Raw genomic sequence first — 13,294 nt, 5'->3', positions numbered from 1 at the left:
AAAGGCCATGCCGTTGCCTCCTGCTACTTATCCCAGGGTGCTGGAGGCTGATTTTGGGACACAGCTTGGCAGGATCTGGGTCCAGAGGTGTGCACCCTGCAGCTGGCTGTAGCAAACGTTGCTCTGCATGCATCTGAGCACCTCGGTGTCTGGCTCTCCTAGACCTCCCTGAGATCAGCGTGAGCCATGTGAACTTGACAGTCCGGGAAGGAGAGAACGCTGTCATCACCTGCAATGGCTCAGGCTCGCCACTGCCCGATGTCGACTGGACGGTGGCTGATCTCCACTCCATCAACACGCACCAGGTAGGAGAGGTGGGACCTCAGTGCTGCCTGTGCCCAATGCGACAAGGGCAAGGCAGCTGCCGTGGGTTCCCCCGGTCCGTGCGTGCAGGGCAGAGGGTCAGGTAGATGGTGGAGACTGCTATGAGAAATGTGCAAAGGCTGTACCCAAAGGAAAAAAGGACGCCATACTGTATCCACATGAGAACCTGGGAACTACCTACAGGCAACAAAACCTTCCCTCTGTATGGCTGCAAAGTGAAGATGAGATAGCTTTGTATCTCAGTGCTCCTTAATTCAATTAACTTGTGTCTGCTCTAATGAAACTACCTGTTTACAGAGGTGTCTTCAATAGCTGTAGCTGGAATAGGCAGCTAAGCGAGCTTTTCTACAGGCAAGCCATGTTTATCAGTGCGATGATGCTGTGGCTCTCTCCCTCCCAGTAGTTTATCTTGTAGGGTATGGTGTACTTAATCAGATGAGGAAACACCTCCCCTCACCCAGATCCTAGTTGTGCTTGGATTTTGGAGACCTTCTTGCATCTTATAAAGAAACTGGAATTCTCATCTGCTGGGGGCAGGAGTGGGGAGGAGAGAAGCCAACAGACACTGATTTCTGTCTGTCTTTCTCTCTGCAATTTTTAGACCAACCTCAACTGGACCAATGTTCACGCCATCAATTTGACCTTGGTGAATGTCACCAGTGAGGACAATGGGTTCCTGCTTACCTGCATTGCTGAGAACGTGGTGGGGATGAGCAATGCCAGCGTGCTGCTCACCGTCTACTGTAAGTAGCAGTGGAGAGACCTTGACCACATAGAGGCTGGAGGGCTGCCCTGCGAACCGTGTGAATACATGGTCACTTGCTACCTGTGACATACTGGTTTTGTGGATGAGAGTTAGGAGATGAGCACAGTGAGGAGGAAGTGGATCCTTGCATGGCTTTCTCTTAAGTGCCAGTATTTTTGCTTTCTTGCTTTCGATAATGCAAAAATGAGCACTAGAGCAGGGGAGGAGCGGCAGTGCCACACTAGTGGTGGACATCTCTCCACCCGTCTCTTGGAAGATCCAGCAGAGTAAGGAAAAGCCATAGTGGGGCTAAAACTCTGTTTACAAACACGGAGTTGCTCGCCCTGATGCTATGTGAGAGGTTAAATGTCAGGCTTGCTAAAGCCAGTGTAAATCTTGCCTCTGAATTCGGGGATGCTCGTGCTTCCTCCCACATCTGTTCCTGCAAAGTTAAACTGCAAATGCCATGTAAACATGCACATGTCAAATTTCAACTGTTCACTTTTAGCCATAAGTGACTAAACTTGCTTTGTGCTTTCTAATATCATTTAACACAAACCTGACCTTAAGAGGAAGTTTACACAGCTTTGTGCTCTCAAGCAGCTGAGATTTACTATATGTTGCTGTGTCTGTAATATTTGCCCTTACTCTGGGGTTTGAAATTCTGTCCCCCAGCCCTGCCAGGCAGAGCGCAGACCCATGTGGGATTCTGCCAAGTTTTGGTTAACCCACACGTGTTGCATGTCCAGTGCAGTGCAGGAGCCACTGTAAAGACAAGGGGGTCACAGGGGACCGGAAAGAGGAGAGCAGTTGCTTTACTACTTTCGTCTTCCTCCCAATAAGTACTATTGACAGACTGAAGAATTGAGGTAATTAAAGTTCAGATTAGCTCAGAGGTGACCGGTCAGCAGGCGGGTGGTTTTTACACTGCGTTTTTAGCATCTTTTCCTCCACACCTTAAACAGCACTGTGCCAACGCCTATTTCCACCTGTGTAATCCTCTAAGCTGCTGACAGTTTCTGCTGCCCCTGCTCTTGTTGCCCAAACCCATCACTCAGGCTGTAATTTCATGCCGAAAAGATCTGGGTTTGTGCGTGTAGGTGGCTGCCTGTTTTGAATCCTCTTTGCCAGGAAGATGTGAACAAGCCACATGAAGATTTAGGCTTGCGAGTGGAACGAGGTGGCTGGGACACGGCTGTGTGGTTCAGGGTAGCTGGGTGCTAGCCAGAGAATTTTGCTCAGCTCCAACCAGCTCTGCACCTTTTTCTCTTCTACCACCTTCTCTCCCTGAAAAATTCACCATCTTTTTTCCAAAAGATTGGTCAAAGTTGGTGCATTGTATTTGTTCCTTGTGGGTGCCCCGTGGATTGTCTTTGCAGCTGGACGGTACCAGGAAAAGGAGAGTTTTAGGGAAGACCTATGTCTTTTTGCATCCTTTGTTTTTGCACAAAGCTCTGTTCTTCTAGTTCAGACCTTGCCAGCCTTGGGGTTTGGGACCTTACACGTAGGCGTTGCAAATGGGGTTTCAGAAGCACTGGCAGAGCAACACTGGAATTCTTGGGGTGTCCCAGGGGAAAAGACAATGCATATGCAATAAATTGCAGGTGGAGTCTCTGCTTTTCTTTTTCCTTCTCCCACTCTACTCCCTTTAATTAAAACACCCCTGGAGGGTGTTCGGCGGGTGAGAACTCCTTTGGGATATTCAGGCAGTCAAAACCCCCAAGGACAGGCAGTCGCTGAGGGATGTTTGCTTCCACAGCTATGCAATCCAAAATTGCTCAGTGCGACTGGAGAGCCCCCAGGGGACACCTTGCACACATGTAATATAACAGTGCTACGTCACAGTGTCCTCCTTAACGGGGACAGGCGGCCTCCCCGTGATCCCTTGAGGGAAAGTTTGGGAAAGAGAGCAGCAGTGAGTGTGTAGACCAGGCAACTTCAAGCTTAATTCTTTCTGGGCTGGTGAAAGGACCATCACTGTTAATTTGTACCCCTTGTTCATGAGCCCAAGAGAACTGACTATGGTTCAGATCCACCTTCTGGGGAGCGTGGAATGGTTCCTGTGACATAGCGCTGCTTCTTTGCAGACATCCATGGTAAGAGTAGAAGGAACAGGGGATTTTGGAGGTTGTGTTTCCAATAATCTTAGTTTCCATGGTACACAGAGACATGATGTGGGTGGAGGTGTGCTGTGAGCCTGCTGTGTTTCTCTCTGCTAGATCCCCCTCGCATCCTAACCCTGGAGGAGCCAGTGCTACACATGGAGCATTGCATTGCCTTTGCAGTGCATGGGAACCCAGCTCCCACCCTTCACTGGCTGCACAACGGCCAGGTTCTCCGGGAGACAGAGATCATCCATATGGAGTTTTACCAACAAGGGGAAGTGTCTGAGGGTTGCCTGCTCTTCAACAAACCCACTCACTACAACAATGGCAACTACACAATTGTGGCCACCAACCAGCTGGGCTCAGCCAACCAAACCATCAAAGGACACTTCCTTGAAAAGCCCTTTCCAGGTAGGATATTCAGTTGATCTCGTTGGGGTTGCTTGCAATCCAAAGGTCTTACTGTGGTCCCGCCAGTAATCCTTGCATCTAGACAAGGCCTTGACAACCCAAGTTGGCCTTTGTCTGAGCAGTGGGTTGGAAGCGGTGACCTCTGGATGTCTCTTCTGACCAGTGTGATTCTCCTACTCAAGTGTGCTTTGATGTCATAACAACTCTTTAACGCCGAGAGATACTAACTGATTTAGATATTTTTGTTGTATAATATATCCTGCAGTGGGTTTTGTTGTGTGGTTTTGTTTTTTTTTGTGTGGGGTTTTTTGTTGTTTTTTTTTTTAAGATCTTTAGGGATTTCAGTGGGAATAGGATGCAAGTTTAGTCAATTATTTTGGGTCTCCTCTGGGGTGCCACAAAGAGCCCAATTTTTTGAAAGTATTCTTCTCTGTGATCGCTAGATATAAACTAAAGAAAGGCAAGCCCTTTAAAGTGGTGCAGCTCTTCCTTTTTTTTTTCTTCTAGCTTGCATTTGTGAAATGATTATAGATGGATGCAACAGTGTCAGGATTATTTTCTTTCTAAATATGACATGTGCAATTCCAGGATGACAGGTCTATAAAAGATGTGACGACTCAATTAGTCGCTTTGCATCAGTTTGCTGGGATTTCTTAACTGATTGTTTGGAATTCCCCGTTGTATTCCCTAGTGATTCAGGGCTTAACTGCAAAAAAAAAATAATCATTTGAGGACATGAAGATCCAGCTCTTGGGACTGCAGTAGAGACTTTTGTGGTGATCTCTCTGCTCTGTAGGAGCATGGAGGCTCTTGGTCTGCTCTCTGTCATTGTAACACCATGCTGGTCATCACGGAGTTAAGATTTGTGCGTGCTGCTGCCTTCAGGAATGATGCCATGAGAAAGTGTCAGCTCTAAATTGGCCCCTGCAGCCCAAGAAAATCCAGCAAAATAGGGCGTTTGCTAAATATAGAAAAATACCGTGGTACTCTCATTTATTATTTATATCACACCATATATGTACACAGAGTTTTCCTGCAGGTCAAATATCGTAAATGCAACCCCAGATCTCTGCCTTGAAGATCTGACAGTTGAACAAATGAGCTGATATGGATGGGAGTGGAAAATTTATATTCAGGCTTTGAGGATGATACCCTGAGTGGCTATCTGACCTATTTATGTTTCCTGCTGTCGGGGCAGAAGAACAGCTTATCAAACGTAGGTGGGTGCGGAGAAGCACAGGTTTGCAGTCTCAGCTCTGTCAGGTCCCACCTTTGTGACTCAATTTCCCCATCTGTGAAATGGGGACAGCTCTTAAGTAGGTGCTGGACCTCCAGAAAAGGGGGCAGATCAGCTGTTCTGGAGAGCTGGTTTTGGAAATGCATCTGAGCTGGGCTGCCATGTGGGAAGGCACGTTGATGTTTGAAGAGGCTTCTGTGTCAAAGACTCTGGGAGAATCTACTTGTGCGAAATAGATGTAAAATATTGCCCTCATGAGTACATCTTCACCCACGCCTTGTATGTGGTGTTGGTGTGGAGCACTTACAGACCCTGAACCATCTCTCAGCTGGAACTGACCCATTTCTTTTATTTCTTCTGATCCGAAGTCCCAAGCCGTTCCTCACCCTGGCAGCCCCTGTCAGCCCAATGCAGGATGTAATTTACTTTCCTTGAAGTTTGTTGCTCCACAACCACTGCCGTCCACTGCCACAGCTGACATTAACACTCAATGCAGCTGACATTTATAATTTTCCATTTGAAGGTAGATTCCTCCAAAAACTGCCGCAAACTGAAGGTTCCCCGGTGTGGTTCATTCAAGAAGCTTATTGCCTATAGCTATTCCCACGTGCGGGGGTTTTGCTGTCCCTACCCAGGATGAGATTACTAGCCTCAATTAATGAAAGCATAGTACCTGAAAAACTTCCAATCAGCATAGAAAAGGACCTGTGACCATGTTTGTTTTTTGTTTTTTTTTTAAAAAAAAACTCTGGTTTGCAGTCTCTTGTTGGTACTGTGCCAGATTGTGCTTCCCAGGCTGAGAGGAGAAAGGTGCTGTTGGAAGCTGGATGGGAGCTGGGAGATATGCCACATGCCATATCCCACTTCCCTACGATGTTGTGGTTCTAGGAGCCAGGGCAGTGGCTTCCAGGACAGATCTGTGTCATCACTTGATAAAAATCTCATTGCGTGTTGTCATTGGCATCTCTACCACAGGCTGGCATCTCTACCACAGGCTACCATCTCCTTATTTAATCCACAAAGGTTAATTTACCTACCTCCCCCCTTTAATGAATGTTCAGTTCTTTGGGAACTTCTCACAGAACTCAAGCTGGCTGAAATGTCTTGGCTATGTTTTATGCTTTGAAATGCAGCGTTTAGTGAGAAAACCTTTTTGTGGGTTTCTGTTGAATTTGCTTAGTCCAGCAAAGAAAAGTGGAAAGGGGAAAGTATAGCAGCAACAAAAGTTTTAAGACTAGACTCTGTCTGCTTTAATAGGAAAAAAAAAAAAGTCTCCAAATGAAATATTTCTTCCTCCCCCCTTTTTTTTTCCCCTTTCCCTCTTCTTGCTAGAAAAAGCCAAGGAAAGTTACTCTTCTGCTTGACTTGAAACAAAAATATTTTTTCAGGATTTTTCCCCTGGTTTGGAAAGCCGTGTTTGTCACCTGGGGGTTGTTTTACACTTCCTTTCCAAACCTCACCCATACTTCAGCATGAACGTTTCAGCATCCTTCCAGGAGCCCTCTGCCAGCAAAGCTGTGTAAACTCCAGTTAATATCGGGCTCAATTTCTTACACGGGCGAGTGAATTGAAAGCTGACGTTGTTCTCATGCTGTGTAAACTGAGTGTCACCGAGAGCTTTAGACCTCATCGTCTGGGGCCTCGGCCGCCTTCGGAGCTGGAGGAGCTTTACTGAATAGAGTGGAGCAGTCAAGTGGCTGACAGCGGGGACTGGGGCAGCTATCTTGGCCAAGAGGCACCTCTAGGACAGCTACGACCTCCATGTCCAGTTCCCATGAGTGGCTCAGTGGGCAATTGAGGGAGCCTGGAGAAGGTCTCTAAACACCTGCCCCAATGTGGACTGCCCTTCCTGGGAGCTAGTCCTTGTCCCTGTAGGACTTTCTCCCTGGGCAAAATCTGCTTCTCTCCTCTCCACCTCCATCCTGCTGTTGTCTGTTGAGCTTTGCTCACCTGCTGAAAGCAGGGTCATTTATCGACCCTTCAGAAGTCTCTGTACAGGGTGATGCTAGTTGTTCTCTGTTTTGGCAGTAGCATCCCTCCCCTCCTGTTTCAGCCCTGCACAGTTACCTGCTCTCCATCCTGACCTCCAGAATGTCCTGCTGGCACATGTGCAGCAATTTCCAGTTACGGTTGCCCATACAGGAAAAAATATGAAATGTCTTGGTTTCCCGGGCTCTTTGGGGTGGTGGAGTGTGTCTGAGGCATGTTGGGAATGAGACCACTCTCCCTTTGCTGTGCCGCTAACTGTATTGCTTCTCTCTTTGTCCTTTCCACAGAGAGTACGGACAACTTTGTCTCAAGTAAGTGTCTCCTTGCCCTTTGCATCGTGTGGGTGTTTTGGTTTTGTGGTTCCCCCTGCCCCTCTGTGATTTACATGCTCCTGGAGGAGAAATCAGGAAGCCGAAAGCAAGTTGGTGGAGGCTGCACAAAGCCCTGGTGTGCCCATGCATGAGCACGATGGCTGAGGAGCTTTGGATCAGCCGGGCAATCTCTAGAGCCCAGGAGTGGCTCCTTTCCCTTGAGTGACATCCTGAAGAAGGTCCTGTAGGGGAAATGACAAGTCATTGAGGGCTTAAATGGCCTGGAGGGCTGGAGATAAATTTCACTGAAACTCTAACTGGTTGGTTGTAGTATAGCGGAAGGGATCTTAATTAGGTGCAGGATAGCCGATGCCCAAAGCAGTTGTGTGTCATGGCCCATTTACAACATGATGTCTAGTGTGGACTGGGATGAGAAGCGGATTCTTTCTTCACCCCCACTCCCCCCCAAAAAAAAATATCCAAGTAACTCTTTCTTTGGAGCAGGTTCTGCTGGAGTCAATCTTGTGTTTTAACCCTACTTAGGCCGGTAGGTTTCTGAAGACTCTAGGAGATGGCTCAGGGATGTTGGCCACCCACCCTAGGACACCAGACACCCACCTATGTCTATTTGTAAGGTTGGAGTCACATCAGCGTTGCCCTGGTCTATGTTTTCTCTGCTGATGTGCACAGGGAACTCTCTAATGTTTGATTTTGGTGCCTTCTGAAATGGAAAGTTGTAGCCTCTGTTAGGGGTGAACTGGATCTTGTTAGGTCAGGCACTGCCAGTGGGATGTGCTGGTGCCTTGGGAGTCCCATGGGAGCCACGTTGAATCTTCTGTCTTTGGTGTTTTGGTTTCAGTCGGTGATTATGAAGTGAGTCCCACCCCACCGATCACTGTGACCCACAAACCAGAGGAGGACACTTTTGGGGTGAGTTCTGTCCTCTTCTCTACAGAACTGTTTTGCATGCGTTTCTTGTTAATGATGACTCAGTATTTACATTCCTGTGCTGTTTTGAGATGTTTGCAAAGAAAATCTCTTCCTTTATGACTCAAGACAACAATCAGAAGGATTTCGTGGCTGTGTCAGACAGGTAAAATACTGACACGAACTATCTGATCCTCCTGGGTCTGCTGTGTGGAACTAGGGAGCTCTTTGAAAATAAGGCATCCTGTGAAGTTGCTGCGGGCAGGGTCAGAAATTCTCAATCTGAAAAAGTAGCACCCAGAGAACAAACCAACAGGCGATTGTACGTTTCAGACTATTATTGAGCTGTTAAGTTTAGCCCTGTGAGGGACTCAGATTTAGCTTGGTTCAATTCTGTCGGTGCCAGTTTGCCCTCTCTCCTGCTCTGCAGGGCATGCCGAAAATGAAAAAAAGGAAAGAAAGCCTACGGCTTATCAGATCTCAACATTGTCTTTCTTCTGCAGAATCCAGGTAGAAAAAGAAAAAAAAAAAAAGGGTGTATAAGTACTGGAGGAAAAAATTAGCATGTTACACAATTGCTCTAATTCTGTGAAAGTTTTAAGATGTTGAAACCCACCAGGTGTTAACAGAATGAGCAAAACTCAATCCACCTTCGTTTCAGTTCTCATCCAACTGAAAATCTCCTATAACTGACGTGAAAGCTTTGAACAGCGAGACGGGAGCAATAATGTGCACTGATTGTTTTCTGTGCTTTATATTTAATAAACTGGGGGATGAAAATAGAGCGTGGTAAAATAAAAAATTTAAAAATACCGTAGCTAATGTATCAAGGGCAGGCAAAAGGGTTGCAAAATGAAATTACTTTTTCTTGGTTAAATGATGTATTTTCTATTACAGCAGAATACAGTTTTGTAAAAGGAAGTGAAGTCTAAATGCATCACAAGACTCAATACAGGAGAACAATTGGACAAACGCCAAAGAAATTGTTGTTTACATCAATGCAATAAAAGTATCTCGAGTAAAGACTTGAAGGAATAAATATTCATAAATATTAAAATAAGCCTGGGATTGTAAACCCTTTAGGGCAAGGAGGTTTTCTTTCCTCTGCTTGTGCTTTGACACAGTGGAACTACAGCTCCAGTGAAGGACTTTGGATGCTGTTATAGTATAAATATTTACTACTAAAAATTACAATAAATAGGGAACCATTAGAGGCTTTGGGAAAACTGAATGTTTTTGGGGAAAAAAAGTTCTACTTAATTTCTTCTGTTTTCTTTTGTGGTGTGTTATTTTCCCTCATTCTTTTTCCTGAGGGATGTTTGGATGGAGGCAGTTGCTCTTTCTAAGGAATTTTCTGCTGCTCCTGTGTGTTCCCAGCTCAGGTTAGTATAGCTTTAGTGTTGTGACGTCATGGCACAGTGGTGATGTCATAAATGGACGCTCATGATGTGGTGCAGTGAAGGGAGAGCCCAGGCGTTGGAGCAGAGGTTCTCCTTCCCTGCAGATGTATGGAGTGAGAGGCTGGGGAGAACTGGTGCCAGAACGGCATCGCTGATAGGGAGATCCCAAACCTCCCAGTCCTGCAAACAGCCTGTGATGGTTCCAAGCTGTGCCAGATCCCTTTGCTTATCTTATATTTTCCTCCACAGCCGATATCCATGGAGCTGCAGCAGATCAAATGAACCTACAGAAAGGTTAACTGGGCAAGGAGGTGCTGTGTTTCCAATCTAGACTCCTAAATTCCTCTGTCTTGACTCAGGTTTTTTCCTTTCAGGTTTCCATAGCGGTTGGGCTGGCAGCTTTTGCTTGTGTCCTCTTGGTCGTCCTCTTTATTATGATCAACAAGTATGGCCGGCGGTCCAAGTTTGGGATGAAAGGTACGTGCAGTCACTTTCCTCGAGCAGGAGGCACCTTCCAGGATTGCCCGGCTCTTATAGCACACGTGGAAAGGTGTTGTGGTTTTATTCCTACGTTGTCAGTATTGGTGCAAAGCCTTCTGAAGACAATGTTGTCCAGCCCTTTTCTGTTTGTTGAGAAAGTAATGGAGATACACAGGCTGGTGGTTCTCACCTATATGTGCTTCTGCTGGGCAGAAGTATGCATGTTTTTTTCCTTATCAGTACATAACTGCATCTATAGGTTGCCCAGAAGAGCTTTGAGCCTGCTCCCTCCAGCCATGTGTTGAGGGAGTTGGACTCAGGAGACCATGTTCTTGGATGAGATCTTTTTCTGCAGACCTGATGATGTGTGTGTTTCCTCTCGCATCGCACTGGGTGCAGCGCACAGGGCGTGAAGGGGAAACAGAAGGATGTGAAATTGGTTTTGGGTTCTGTTGGAAAGGCAGGGGCACCCATTCTGTGCCTGTTTGTGAATGAGGACCGAGATGCTGCTGTAAGTTTGTGAGGTCCATGCTGGGAACACAATTGCTGACCTGCCTTTCAGTGATGTGAAAGGTCTCTTTTTGCCGCCTCTCTGTTGGAAGATTTCCTCCTCTGCATCATGAATAACCACTTTAGGAGTTATTTCAAGTGTCCTTGGTGTAGTGATTGCAAAGCGAGAAGGCATCTGACATTTGCCAGGCAGAACTGGTCTCTCTGTCCTACCAACACCAGAGCTGTGATGTGACAGAGCTAATGCCAGAGGAAAGTAGATGACTCCATGCCATCTGCTTTTTGTGACTCTGCTGGTATCTCCAGTTGGGCAGCGTTGGTGGTGCCCAGTGAAGGCTGGAGGAAGAGCCTTCACATGACAAAGTAGTTCCCAGCCTAATTGGTGGCTCATACACCATTTGAAGCCAGACTTTGACAAACATGAGCTTCTTCCAAGGCTCCTGAGTTGCAGCCTGTTTCCTGGCCTTGCTGGGGTCTGCGTTGCAGGGCAGGTTGATAGGTTTGGGAACGTTTCTTGTGCTTGCCTAGGGCTTTGTTTGCTTTACGGAGAAATTTTCTGAGTGGGTCCAGATGGGATTCTGGCTGGAGTTTCTCCTATGCATCCTATGGAGATGGAAGGCAGGACACTTAATTAAATAGCAAGTCTTCTACACCAACTTAGCAATATTTAGTCCATATGTCCAATGATAAGAACCATCTGGTAGGGTGTACTGACTGGTGGGTGGAGTAGAGGAATGAAAGACATGGTTCCTGGGATCAATTCCCAGCTTTTCTACTGACTCACTTAGTGTCCGTAGGCAATTAGCTGTCTTAACCTCTGTCTCTGCTTTAATTTCCCCATCTGTAAAATTGGGATGATGTTACGTGCCTTCTGGAGGGATGTGTCAGAACACTTTGGAAGTGCTTGGGCATTTGCCGCTGATGGGGCTTAGAGATAGAAATATAAAAAGGAAAAGTAACTTCTGACCCTAATGGAAGAATCAAAGAGGAGTGAACCTTGTGTGAGTAACCAGTCTTGGTGAACAGATGTGTGTACGTGTTCAGAGGTGTTTGTGTAAGTGTGTTCACGGATATTCTGCATTCCCAGAAACAAGAGGGGTGCTGTGATGGGCCCTTGTGCATGCAGTTTTTGGAAGGCAAAAAGGTTTAGCCAGAAAAGCCTGCTTTGCTCCTCATCATGCTGTATTTCTCCAACTCTGATATGAAACCACAGTCACGTAGAGTTTCTAAAAGTTTTATTGATGATGTTGCTTGGAGAGATGGAGTTGACAAAAATTAAATACATCTTTAAACCCAGGGAGATAGCTCTTTAATGAGTCACAAGTGTCATAGGCACCACCATGAGCAGCCTATTCATACTGCCTGACCTCTGCTCCCCGTTGGAGGTTGCAGATCCTCCTGCCCTGCGGACAGTCTCCCTAGCACATGGCATTACCTGCTCTAGGCCTCCTGCTTTTCCCCAGCGTCTCTTCTGCCTATGCCTTTTTTTTTAGCCGTAGCACCATTGTCAACTGCCGTGCCATCAGGCTTTGCATCTTTAGCCTCTATCTCCCTTCTTTGCCTCAGGTTTGCTACCAAACCTCACCACTTTCATCCACAACACAAAGGCAACTCTTCCCTTCACCTGCAGTGGCTGGGATGCTTGGTGGTACCCTGGCTACAGCCTGCCTTGGCACCTCTAGCTGATGTATTTCTCACACCCTCAAGAAATGTTACAGTGCCCTGCATGCTTTCCAAAATGCAGTTTCTAATGTCACCTTCCATGCTGCTCTGCAGGTCCGTGAGTCCAGAGCCTTACTCTCTCCTTTGGTTGCTTTAGCGTCTCAGCTGAAGCTGTTGCAGTTGGTCCCAATCTGTCAATGATACTTTGGAGCTTGTGTTTGTGCCTGATGTCTCTTTCCTTGGTGTCTCCTCTTTCACTCCACTAATGGGCTGCTGTTCCTTTCCTCCTCCGTGGAGGTTTTCTGCTCATGAGGTGATGCCCTTGTCCAAATCATCAAATCACTTTTCTAAGTGGTCCTGAGCTGCTTTTCCAGGGGCACACAAGCAGGTCCTACCTTATTCTGACACCCTGTACAGGACAGTGCAGCTGCCCAAAAAATCTCCAAATTTCCTTTAGCTGGCACTTTCCTCTGGGTCCCTCATTATCAGTTAATTCTTGGTCAGGAGCCATTCTGTGCAGCACCCATCATGTTACCATCTACTAAGAAAAAAAAAAAAATTATCCAAACCCTGAGTCTTTTTGGGAAAGTGCATCATTATGTGAATCAGGAGAGCAGTTTGTCGCCAGCTGATATGTTGCCACTTGTTGTTGAAATCCCAGCTTGGCAGGCCTGCAGGAGCAGGTTTTTCCTGTTGTTTTTGTCACGGACGCAGAACATTGTGTGCTCATGTTGGACACGTTACCCAAAGCACCTCATGAATCTCTCCGAGCACATCTTTTTCCTTCTGCGTCTCCTAGTGTTAAGCAGATGGTTTATGTCCTAGAAAGAGAGAGGTGGACTCGGACTGACAAGGTTGGATGTCGCATTGGGCTGGAAAGTCCCCCTGGGCCAGCCTGCTGGGTTGCCCACTGGTCTTAAAAGTCAACTAGTGGTCTGCAAAGCATCTAACGTTCCAGCTGCCTTTGCCAAAAAGAAAGTCACTCTGCCTTGGGGTACCAGGCTGGGAGAGGACTATGAGAGGATGTTGTGTCCACATCTGTCCTCTTCTGGCTGGTAGCACACCCTGGGAGCATTGCACGAGAGTCTTGGCAGAGCCACCGCTCTGGCTACGACCCGGCTACTGATCCAGCCAACAGCCAAGCGGCGGAAAAGCCCGCGCTGCCAAGCCCGCCGCCGGCGGGCTGGAGGGGT

General features: G+C 47.0%; 1 protein-coding gene across 4 annotated transcripts in view; it reads left to right on the top strand.

Annotated features, from left to right (window-relative positions):
• Window positions 1-13,294, top strand: part of NTRK3 (neurotrophic tyrosine kinase, receptor, type 3) — a 233,273-nt gene that overhangs the window by 67,023 nt on the left and 152,956 nt on the right. For 3 of the 4 annotated variants that reach the window (XM_009887210.1, XM_009887203.1, XM_009887225.1), the window contains exons 6-11: window positions 163-305; window positions 926-1,067; window positions 3,289-3,585; window positions 7,099-7,122; window positions 7,982-8,052; window positions 9,824-9,926. In XM_009887210.1, coding sequence (XP_009885512.1) covers window positions 163-305; window positions 926-1,067; window positions 3,289-3,585; window positions 7,099-7,122; window positions 7,982-8,052; window positions 9,824-9,926 — 780 coding nt within the window. The remainder of the gene's footprint in view (window positions 1-162; window positions 306-925; window positions 1,068-3,288; window positions 3,586-7,098; window positions 7,123-7,981; window positions 8,053-9,823; window positions 9,927-13,294) is intronic. The other variant, XM_009887217.1, reaches the window with a different exon arrangement.

Source organism: Charadrius vociferus, unplaced genomic scaffold (assembly GCF_000708025.1).
Source record: "Charadrius vociferus isolate BGI_N301 unplaced genomic scaffold, ASM70802v2 scaffold190, whole genome shotgun sequence".
Lineage (NCBI taxonomy): Eukaryota > Metazoa > Chordata > Aves > Charadriiformes > Charadriidae > Charadrius > Charadrius vociferus.
Note: the sequence above shows the minus strand (reverse complement) of the source record. Positions and strands in the feature narration are given on the sequence as shown.